At 38.5% G+C, this 12,468-nt stretch overlaps 1 protein-coding gene across 4 annotated transcripts in view; it reads left to right on the top strand.

Moving 5' to 3' along the window:
• LOC134862953 (multiple C2 and transmembrane domain-containing protein 2-like) overlaps positions 1-12,468 on the top strand; it is a 45,025-nt gene that overhangs the window by 3,166 nt on the left and 29,391 nt on the right. For 2 of the 4 annotated variants that reach the window (XM_063881101.1, XM_063881099.1), the window contains exons 2-3: positions 7,723-8,278; positions 11,671-11,718. In XM_063881101.1, the coding sequence (XP_063737171.1) occupies positions 7,766-8,278; positions 11,671-11,718 (561 nt within the window). In that variant the 5' untranslated portion in view covers positions 7,723-7,765. The remainder of the gene's footprint in view (positions 1-7,722; positions 8,279-11,670; positions 11,719-12,468) is intronic. The other 2 variants (XM_063881100.1, XM_063881102.1) reach the window with 2 other exon arrangements.

Below are 12,468 nucleotides of genomic sequence, written 5' to 3'. Positions count from 1 at the left end.
ACAAAAATACAATACAATATTGAGTGGGCATGAAAAGTGTAAGGTCGGCCATTTGTCACAAAAATATGCAACCAAATTTCAATAAAATATCACAACTTCGTGACGCAAAGAAAAATAATGACCCCCCACCCAAACCAATCTAACCAAAACAAAACTAACACAGCACAATAACATGTGATAAGGAAAGAAAAGGGAAAATTAAAATTAAAACAAAAAGCAGCCCCATGCACGCCTGCCTGTATGCAAAGGGATGCATCCAAAACACACACACACACACACACACACACACACACACACACACACACACACACACACACACACACACACACACATACATCAAACTTCAGGGGAAAGAAGGAGTCATAAAATGAATGTCACAAGGGGTGATGATAGTAAAGGTTATAAGGTTACCCCAATAAGCCTTTCAAAGATTCAGCTGCTGTCTGCCAAATGGACAGAGTTTTTTCAGTAGCTCCATGAGTACGGGCAGTTGACAATTCCAAATATACCACATCTAAAAAGGTAAGAATCCACTGTCTAATGTTAAGTATCTGTGAGGGTTTCCATCGCGTAACAACCATCTTTTTGGCGGCCGTTTTTTATATGGAAAAATTAGGACGCAAGGACTCGTCAGCATCTTTGTGAACTAAAGTGACACGTGGCGTTTAAAAATGTGTAAATGGTGTTTGTCCACCTTGATATATTGGTTACAGGATTGCACGGTTTACAGGAGTGCACCGTTAATGTTTAAGCATTAGTCATTTTACAGTCAAATCAAGGCTCCAGTGTGGATGAATGACACTTTAGTAGCGCCGTACAAAGGGTTATTGACGTTATTTTGTGCTCGTCTGTTTAGGTTAATATCACTTTTTATAGAATTAATGTGGTGGGTCTTTGTTGAAAGACTTAGCAGTGTTTCCATGATCAGCCCTGTTTGTGTCGTAAAGATCTGGATCTGGTTGGCATATGTTTTGAAAGGAAGTGAAGGTGCGACTTATTTTTAAACACAGTTGTTTGCAGGCAATTAAATAAACTTTGCCACCAATGTCAATTCCATATATTGATGTAAAACATGTCTTGTAATTCATAAATATAATGTACATTTTGCATACCAGCCAAGGAGGACCAAGGTCACAGTGGATTATTTTCTAATCCCACACATGATCAGTCAACGTTGTTATTTGGACGTGCTGACTGTCCATTTTTAGGGAATTTTAGGTCTTTTTTTCTTGGCTTATCCTGTCCCAGATAAAAAATTAAATGATCTAAAGAAAATTCTTCCTTTTTAACATTTCCACATGGATTCTACTTGAGCGTGAAAACTTGGGAAAATGTATGCATGGGATCTCCCAGTGTTCGTGCCAATCGTTTAGGTTCGGATCGAGTGATAGGCCTCAGGAATAACTAGAGAAATAGCACATTTTTCCACCAGTGATCTCTTTTGCAAGTCATTTAGAGGCATTAGTATTACATTGAGTCTGTATTCAAACAAGTTATAAACTTATTTGTGTAGCTTTTATCAAGATGTTGGCTAGAACTGACCTCAGCATGCATGCAAATAGTAAATGCTTCCAAGTATTTTTCAAGTATGTTTTGTTTCTGGAATGCTAACATGATCATTCAGGGGTCATGGACCTACTACCATTGTCATTTGACCTCATTTTGTTTCTTTATTTATCAAGTTATTGATTGTATAGAATCTAATTTGATTGTAAGATGCTCTGACATGAGTGTTTAGAAGTGAAACTCCTATCATGATGACAAATATGTGGACCCATGCTGGTTAACTGGTTTGTCTCGTGTAGGTTATTAACAATGGTGGATAAAACACATTCCAGTTTCAATCATAGACTGGTGCTCCCTTCAGGGCTCCTTTTTCTGCAATAAGTCACTGTGGAAATGGGCGGCACTAAATATGCGAGTGAGTCATGGTTTTAGTTTGAAATCTGTTTAAAGGATCAGGAACAATACATTAAATGGGTTTTAAATGATAAATCAATTGTGTTCTCCCGACCTTAGACCTGAAGTCTCCCAAGTGATTGCTGTATATTGTTGTCAAAATCTAATGAAAGGGTTCAACAGAACATGGCTCTGGATTTAATTGATTACAAGAGGATGTTGACCTTAGCAGCTTGTGCTTTTAGAGCTGATGAAGGTGTCGATGTTGAAGGTGTCGATGTTGAAGGTGTCGATGTTAAACGTGAAAATATTGTTTTGTTTGGCCACTTGGGTGTAGCTAAACTGAAGCTATAAATCACTTGTAGACTTTAATTTGAATTGTCTTTTTCTTTGTTGTACTTTGTAATTCTGGGTGGGAAAATGGCAGGTTGGGTGATAAATCTTATTTGGTATGACACTTTATTTGGCACTTTCAATTAAAGGGGCCCTGTGCTAATTAAAATGTTCATTTTTTAAATTTTGTGCCTCTACTGGGACATGTCTCCATGCTTTAATGTTCAAAAAGCTCTTTATTTTTCTCATACTGCCTGTGCTAGAGCACCTCTTTCACCCTCTGTCTGAAACCAGAGCCCAGTCTACTCTGATTGGTTATCTGGCCGTCTGCGTTGTTATTTGTCAAGGGACCCCTTAGCCAATCATGTGCAATGTATCGGAGAGATAGCCAATAGAAAAGTGAGTGTTACATAGTGATGCCATTATGTTGAGGAAATAAATAAAGGAGTCCAATGAAGGTGTTTCAGACAGGGGGGGTGAATGTGTTGGGGAACAGTCCATTTACATGCACAAAAACCTATATAACACACTACAGAAAAAAGGCATAATAGGGCCACTTTAAAGAAGAAATAAAAAAAGACAACACGGCAGACACAACGTGGCAGACACAACGTGGCAGACACAACGCGGCAGACACAACGCGGCAGACACAACGCGGCAGACACAACGCGGCAGACACAACGCGGCAGACACAACGCGGCAGACACAACGCGGCAGACACAACGCGGCAGACACAACGCGGCAGACACAACGCGGCAGACACAATGCGGCAGACGGTTGGCTTTCTTTCACTGTACACCCCCCTCACTTGCTAGATGGAGGAGGAAATGTGTGAATAAAGAAAGATCGCAAACTATAATCTTTGAAATGTAAACAAAGTGTTATTCAGTTAAATCCAGTACACACCTCCTGCTGATAGACCTCTAAGCCCGCTGCCTACAAGCTGCAGTGAGTTTTTAAATGATGGATTGGGTTACCCAATGTTGTAATCCCATTTGATTGAATACATTTATGTAACCGTCCACTAGTTCCAGATAAGTCTGTTTTGCCGTTAGGGGAAAAAGAGGGATTTTGAAATACTCCAAAAATATATTTGTGCCACATTTTGCATTTAACTAGTTGAATGTTAACACAGGGAGCGAACATAAACATATCTGGCTTTAAACATGTGGTTAATCCTTTACATCGTGACACAATTGTGTACTTTAGATAGACTAATCCTTTCAGTCAATTTGTACTTGAGCAGGTCTTCAGTCAGTGGCTCTTTCCACTATCTAGTCCTAGTTGGGTCCAGCTACATTTTTGGTTTCCGAATTTAGAATATTTTAGTAAATAGTTTCCACATCTTCTCCAAACTGGATAGGTGGTCGTAGACTTATCCTGTAGTTATAGCTCAAATCTATTTGGGGAAAACATATCAGTGACACCGTCCTGCTGTTCCAGGTTGTGTTGTACCTGTCGTTATGCCGTATGATGTTGTGTTTTATAAAGCTTTGAAACTCATTTGTATCCACGCTGTGTTTTCAGCTTCACTTTTTATCGTCACTTCTATCTTTGCAGGGTTTGTAAACATTGATTCTTGTCTTGTTCCTTGATCTGTCACTCCCTCCCCCCACCCACTTCCACCTAGCAGCTGAAAACACGGCATGTCATCGTTCCTGGTTAATAGCAACACAAAGTCTGAGGCCTGTAAGAGGCTTAAAGCGCTGTTGCATTACAGAAGCAGGTTTGGTCAGAAGCAGGATGCCGGGGCAGGTCTGGCTGCTGTCTGTGTTGCAGAGCTCACAGAACACATTTGATGCTTTGTTACTCTCATTGGAAATGGAGATGTTGTTTTGCATTCAACAGTAACTTTGGATTAACTGTGAATGATTGACCGATGACTCTGAATAAACTCGTTTTTACCTTCACACCATGGTTATCCTGATAAACTCATTATTATGCAAAGCTTAACTAGGTGGACCAAATACTTGTACAGTTACAGTATGCAAAAACAGTTCATTGTTATTTCATTCAATTTAGATCCCATCTAAACTATTGATTAAAGTAATTAATATATTTATTCTATCAACACTTTGATGGAAAACATAATTGGGGTGTAGGAAGGTATAAATACATGTATGTTTTGTACTTTTATAGATTGATTTCTAATGAATGGTTGACATGCATTGCAGACCGGGGGTCATTTTGTATATTGTGATAAATTGTATATAAAGTACACTTTACAATGAGATGTATTAAAGAAGACTTTATATCTCCTTATTTACAGTGTCTTCGTTGTGAAGGACTGCTGGTAAAGGTTGCACAAAAAAGGGGATTTTATTTACCCAAAATCAATTAGGATGCAAAAAAAAAGAAGTGAATTATTAATATAAACAGGTACAATCTAAATCTTAATTAACAAACAAAATGTAAACAAAATGGTTGAGTGCTGTTCTTCTCCACACTGCAGGAGTTTATACTATTGCTGGCCAATCCATTGTGGCGTGCAGGGGAGAGAAGAATCTAAAGATGGGTGGGTTAGATCAAGTGGCCTCTTCAAACACGCCTCCAGGTTCAGGGGAATGGCACAGTCCAATTAGCCAGGCACATCTATATAGGCAGGTGCTGTTCATCAGCTCAGCCTTTTGCCAGGTGCAAGGTGAGCTGCAAGACACTGACAACACCCAGATCAATGAAACACATAATTAACAACCACTCATTTATCAAGATTGCTCGCACCCAATCCAGTAAAATAAAGTTGTTTAAAAAATGTGTCTGTATGATAAAGCATAACTTCAGGATGTGTGTTTGGTTGTGAGGCAGTCATATATCGCTCTGTTGAATCAGAACTCCAGCTAATAGCAACATATGCTAACTGCTAACTTGCGCATAGCCCTATACAATAACTGATTACCTGGAGCTAACGATGAAACGTTACTTTATCTCCACCCAAATTTGTGTACAAATCTGTAAACGTTTATTAAATATTTAATAAATGTTTTGTATAATAATTAAGAAACAAATCTTCAATGAGGAAGAGGAAGTTTCTTGTTATTCCTCCAAGTCATTAAAAAGGCCAGTTCTTGTAATAAATAAATAAATGATGCTGATGTCCATACCAGTATCATTAAAGTCATACAGATATACATTTATGTTAAAGGAAGCTTTCAATTAAATAACATGGGACCACCGCCCCCATTGAAAGGGCTTTTGCACCAATACGTTTGGAAAATGTTAAAATGATGAAGAGGAAAAACTCTCCTGGTGGTCGGTTTGAGCAAAATTATACATAGTCATGTTTTTTCTGGATCTAGTGGGGAAAAAAAGTGAAATGCAGGTATCTTGGGATCGGAGATGTTGTGATACTACTTTGACATGTGCATTGAAGGGTCACCATAATTTACAGCAATAGTGCAAACACAATCACTAAATGCAAGTATGACATTTAGAATATTTACCCAAAGTATCCTGCAGACTCAGGTGTGAGAAAGTGATTTCTTTTGCGAGGTAGAGTGAGTCAAAAACATCAGAACTGTTGAACCACAAACACATTCTGACATTCAACTCAAGTGGTGGGAATTGGGAACCTGTCCCAAGTTGTGTAATTCCTCATAGCGCCTCCAACTTTTCCCCATGTGCGGTATTGTAGCGTCATATTCATGTGGTATCTTGTTTCAGTTTGTATGGGATCAGATCCATGAGTCTTAAAAATGGCGCTGATAATTACAGATTTATAACAGTTTACACTGACCATTTACAAACAAACAAAAATGACGAGCTTCCCCCTTAAGACTTCTAAGGAATCCATAAAGAAAATGAACTTTAAGAGGAATTGATAATGGTATCAGTATAATTAAAATGTTACCAATTTCCTTTCCATTGGTTGCCTGACAGTTCCAGTTAATGTTGCCACTATGATTTTTAACTGCATCTACAAAAGCACATGTTTAAAAGGTGGTTTAGGGCGTTATGACTGTGCTGACTGATGTGTCATTTCCATTTGATTTATTGTAGGCAGGGAAGTCTGTGTAGTGTGTGTTTTGTAATACTACAAGTCAGCATAGGGAATCATTTAATAGATCAATGACTCAAAGTTAAAATAGAAAAGGTATGTTGTCATACATGTGATACAATTAATATTATAAATAACATGACTTTATTTAGTACATTAAGACATTTATAATTCTACTTGACCTTTTCTTACAATCAAATGACCTGCTGAGAAAAAAGTTTTTATGTGGAAATCCGTTGTATGGATTATGTAAATAGTTGGTTATCTCTATTAGTAGAGAATGTTTAATTCCACAGGCATAAGTCTATTAAACACCCGAGCTCTGTAAAGTGCCTCCATAAGGGTTCATCTGTTGTCCTCTTACAATGTATTGCTCTAAATAGATATCACAGTAATAAACAGTATTTCATTATTTCATCTTACTGTGCAATAGTTATCTTTACGTTCTGATCTGGTATATATTTTATTTACGTGTATATAAACTCATGCTTGCGCTATTTTTATTTGAATTAGTTGTATTGTTTTATGTCTTGTATAACTATGTTTGTTGGAGGAGCTCGGGACTTGATTTGCATTGCCATTCCTGCACTGTAGCTTATGTGCATATGACATTAAAACCTTTGAATCTTGAATCTTTATCATGTAGTGTGCTCTAGTGTCATGCTTTCTGCAGCTTGTTGCTTGTTTTTATTTGTTTAACTCTAGCAGGAACTCAGTTGTGAGCTTTTGTTTTTTAAAGGCACATACCAAAGCATGAAGAGTTAAGTTACCTTAAAATTAAATCTTCCCTAATTTGACCCAGAAGATTTTCTTGTATGATCATCTTGGGGAAACTTCAATGTTGGATAGAGTTATTTTTTCCTCCCCGTCTTCCTTCTTCTTGTAGTTCTATTGTTTTGGTTCCAAAACATGACAATATGATACCTGTTGTTGCTTGCTGTAGCTTCACATTGAAAGGGATGTTATGACATAGGTCCTTCTCCTCTAGCTTTGGTGCAATAACTTTTATATCTGCACTAAAATAAAAAATATTGTGCATTCATATGAACTAATGCCAGTTACTTGGGTTTTCCTGCCTGACTCTGATGAATTTTAGCCCGTAGCTTCAGATATGAAAGCAACTATGAGGGCGCTCCTTCTCCAACAGACTGCTCCAGCTCCGCTGTCACAAGGACAGATACAGGAGAACATTCCTGCCCACTGCCATAACACTTTACAATAATTCCCCTCTGGCTGGCAGACAACTCTCTGCTCCATAGCCTCTCTGTTAAGTGGACAAAACATGCACACCTTGAGATTTGTACATTTCAAATTTTTACTCATTTGTATTCATTTTTATTTTTATTTTTAGTTCTAATTAATTGTTACGCTTCTTCTTTTTGTATTTCTCTTTGTATTTCGCTGCTTCAATGAAAACATTTCCCAGTTTGGGATTAATAAAGTATTTCTGATTCTGATTCTGACTGACTCCACTCTGTCTGTGATTTGTTCTGTAGGTGATGTCCAGATCTTAGACACGGACCAGAACTCCCTCCCATCATGGACTCCAAGAAGCCGAGCATGCTCCGGCATCTCCGCCAGAAGATGATGCCGCACCTCCGGCGAGGGAAGCCGAACCAAAGCAAGCACCTCCTTCAGCCGGGGCACACCCTGGACCACCGGATGAGCTCATCCGTTCCGGACATGAGGGACATGACGCAAGAGTTTGCGCACATCTCCTCCGTCCCAAAGCTGCAGCAGAACAACACTCCCAGCTTCAGCAACCCCTCTACTCCACTCGTCCAGTCAGACAGAGGCCAAGGAGGAGGTGGGGGTGGCCTGCTGATGGGAGTGTACGACGGTGAAGCTGGGAGGAGTGTCCCTGCAGACTGCACTGACTGGGCTTCCTCTCAGGAGTCATTCAACAGTCTGTGTGGGGAGGAAAAGAGCTCTCCAGAGGCCAAGTACAGAGCACCTGGGGTCATGGAGCCTGAGGAGCTGGGCCTGCCCGAGATGATGACCGTGTACAGCCCGGAGCCTCCATCAGTGGAAGTGTCCCAGGACAGCTCTCAGGTACACACTCACACACAAAAACAACCTCCAAACACAAGCTCATTCAGAGAGTTCTTTGTTTACAAAAGTTTGCTCTTACTTTGGGTGTCTTTTTATATATAAGGCTTCTGTAGAAACATCTCCAGATAGCTTGACAGCAAAAACATTTGACACTGGTTCATTTGATTTTAAGGCTTGTGTGGAATCATTAGCATGAGAGTAGTCGAGCTAGTGTAGTATTGATTTCTGTTTCCTTGTTCCTAGCAGAGGAATTGGCTCGTCTAGTTGGTCTTGGCTGCTGAGAGGTGTCAGGTGTATTTGCACAGGACTGTGAATCCCGGATAAGCGGAATCAAGTTGAAATTTGACCTCCGTCTAAATGTATTTGTCTGCTGCAGCACTGTGCAAACTGTGGCAGTGTTTGTTTTACCTGCGTCTCACAGCAAGGGTGCCAACTTGGCATGCTCACATTACATTAGACATTTGGTACACATTATAATTAATCTTATGCTGGGAGACTAAAGGGAGAAACCACAATGCATCACTGGACATGTGAGGAGTTTCTTTTAAAGGGGGAGGGTTGTTCCAGATGCGCTGATGTACAGATATTCATTTATAAAATATATCTGTTTACTTGTCAGTCAGTATGAACAGGTCTAATAAAAAATAAAATGTCCCTTCCTACATATTGTCAATTGTCCTGAAATCAACTATTGTAAAGTTAACAAGTTAACAAAAAGTTTGGAGACTGCTTTGGTTTGAATATACTCCTTAAAAATGCTTGATTTTTGACATAATCTCGCATTTCATTTACAGATCGCAACTCAAAAAATATTTATATTGTGGTCCCTCTTTGTGATTTAGTCCTCTGTTGATCCCTTACTATAGAAATTAGCAAGCAATCAAAAATGATTAGGACTTAGTTTGAAAAAAAAAGATTTTCCTATTCAAATCCATCCTCATATCAATGATTCGATATCAATTGATAAAATCCAGAGATTGATAGCTCTTCAAATGTTCATTTTCCTGTGCTTGTGTCACGCTTTAACCGGTTTTGGTATTGTACCTAAAATGTCAATGATCAAACCAATATAGATTGATGTATATTTAATTGAATCGGGACCTGATAAATCAGACTCAAAGGGCTTCAGCAAAACTGTGGGGACACCCAGCCCCATGTGTACAATTTCTGTCATTTAGATGTGATGACAAATGCTTTAAGAGTTGTTGAATTTGACAACTTTCTAAACCGTGTTATTAAGATAACATTTTCTGTGACTGTTACTTAAGAGAAGACAAACAAAAATGTGTACACAGAGCTAAATCCAGCAGACCTGTCAACCATCTTACTCATGTCTTTACAAATATCAATGTCCAAACCAAAAGTGTGGCTGAAAGATGACGGCAAACAGTGAATGTCTCATGACATGCACCACATCATAGACATTCCTCCTGTGATGACATGTAGTACAGTAAGCTCTATGTACACTTATACACCAAATATTAGAAAGTAATCTCAAATGTCATCACTTTGCAGGGAAAATGATCACATGCTGTTGGACGGTTTGTCATGAAGTTTTCACTCATGATGAATTGTAATGTTATTGTTGTATTTATCGTTTTTTCATCTCTATTCAACAAAAAAATGTGCTTAAAGTAGTTGTGCAGAGAAACAAGAATCATTTTAATCGAAACATAGTTAAACAGAATTTATGATAACAATTGTTCATTGTTTTGAGTCTTAATACATTCTCTTCGCAAATTCAGTAATATTATGTGTAACGGCCAAAATCATAGAAAAGTAAAACAGAAATGAACTTAAACTAAACTGCGGCTGGGGCACCGGAAAGCCAATCTTACGCTGGTAAAGAGTGAATGTCGAGGCACGAACGTCTTGTTTGTTCCTTTTATTTTCTTGGATTCAAATACTATACATATGATATACAGAACAATGGTTTCAGCGGGGGACTTTCCTGTAGCGGTTCCCATGTTCCCTGTTAAAAAACCATGGTCTGGTGCGCCAATCCCACCACCACCTGTGTCATATATATAATAATCAACAGGTGCCCAAAACCGCCTTCAAAATAAAAGCATAAAAATAGTACATTTTACTAAAACAAAACAGCAAGAAAAACATGTTATCCACACACACACAATTATTTTAATTAATCTGCTGATTTATGTTCTTGAATAATAGTGTGGTCTACAAAATAGAGAGAAATCTTCCATCCTAGTTTTTCAAAGTCTTTAAATGTCTTTTTTTGTCAATCCAAAATCCTCATTTTATTATGATCTTAAACCAAAAAAGCAGGATATCTCCGTATGAGGCAACCAATTTAGCAGGTGAATATTTTTGTTTCTGTCTATTGACTCGCAGAAAGAAGAACAAGCAATTTAAAGTTTTACAAAAGGATGTAATCTTTTGTATAAGCTCGTCCGCAACACTAAGCTTATCGAATAAGGTTATCGCTGTGATGTACATTTCCTATTGAATATTATATATATGTATATTATAGTTCTTCAGATGTTGTATTTTTCAGTAGTTTAGAGAGGTCCATTTTATTGCTATTCATGATGTGAATCGTGGAAATGTTTCATTTAAGTGTCATTCAGTTCAACTGGGTTTGGCCTTGGCCCACTACGGATTTCATCCCAGGTTTTTCACACCTTAAATTCACAGGACTGGCCACCTTCTGTTCTCTGGCATTCGACACTGTTGGAGCCGCTGGAAATAGATTGATTCTGTTAAATGCAACAGTCTTTATTAAATGACATGACTTTGGTTTAAACGTGTAGGTTTGTTCATTTTCTTACCAGAAGTTGGTTAAGTGTGGAATTTCCACCACAATGTGTTTTGTAATCTTGAGTTTATTGTAACCACATTTCGTTGCACTGCACAAGCTTTACAGTAGAAAAGGTGACTGAAATACTCAATGTATGGCGGACCGCGTGGTAACCGGGAGTTTAAAGGGTTCATATTTGCCCTGCGGCCCAGAGAATGGTCTTTTGAACTTTGCTAGGATTGTAAAGAAATGTGGACACAAACAGGAAAGTCACCATTTTTTTCTTTAGGTGCATATCTTTGCACCAAAAAAAAGTGACCAAGGAATAATTCTGTACGTTGTTTTTCATCTTTCCACTCCACTGTTCAAAAGCAAGTTAAATATTAAGTGTTGGGTAAGTGTCAGAGTGGTAGTAGCAGTTGTGTAATTTCTGTAGATTGAACTGAACAACAGTTCTTTGGTGTGATGCTGCTGCAGTCCACCTGAATATGCCAAAGAGAGTTCACTTCCTGAACCTTTTTAACTGAACAGCTGAATAAAAACAGTTCCTCTTTCACCACCTGGGACTTTTACGGTCTTCTTTATAGATCACATGTTGATTTTATATAAAGAACGTATCTTTTTGTCTCAGCAGTATGATTGTCAGGAATACGGATCAAAAGACGAGGACAACCAAAACGTAAGTGCTGCATTCTGAAGATTCTTGAACCTGTATCACTTTAACATTGTACTTATTGTCCAGTAAGAATTCATATCTCATAGAATAACATTGTGGCTTTATCCTGAGCCACATCTCTTTGGTTAAAAGGACTGTTTTACGTCATGCAAACAGCAGCATAGTGCTTTAGACGACACACACTCATGTCAAAGTTTAATTCCAGATTATTGTGTTGTGTTCAGAGCAGGATGGGACAGTAGGCCGTGTGCAGTTCAGTGTGTGTCGTCCTGGCTTTTGTGGCTGCGCAGGGCTGGGATGCTGAGCCGGGGGATTCCAGGCAACCAGGGTTTATTTTCTGAAAGATGCCTAGTTTGGTTCAGAGAGGATTAATGGTGAATAAATAATCCATTGCCTGGACAGGAAGCAATGGACACGGGGCATACAGCAGCATAAAGCCTTCCCCAGAGAGGGTGTTGTAGATTGTATCAAAAGCAATGATAAAAACACGGTCATAACAGCAGAGGTTAAAAACGTAATGGAGTAAATTCCAGTATGTGGCGAACATGTGATGTCAGAATCAAAGCATTGGGTAATGGGTAAGGGGGGGGGGGGAATAAATGACAGTTCTGTTTTTTTTCCACTCAATCAGTTTGTGTAGGGAGGAGACAAAGTGGAGTTAATTGTATATGATATAGAATAAAATAAAAAAGATTAAATGTAAAAATACACAAGTATTTCACAAAATAGGAACAGTCCCTTTGTTATTATGCT

This window comes from Eleginops maclovinus, chromosome 4 (genome assembly GCF_036324505.1).
Source record: "Eleginops maclovinus isolate JMC-PN-2008 ecotype Puerto Natales chromosome 4, JC_Emac_rtc_rv5, whole genome shotgun sequence".
NCBI classification, from domain to species: Eukaryota; Metazoa; Chordata; class Actinopteri; order Perciformes; family Eleginopidae; genus Eleginops; species Eleginops maclovinus.
This window is presented reverse-complemented; position numbering and strand designations above follow the sequence as displayed.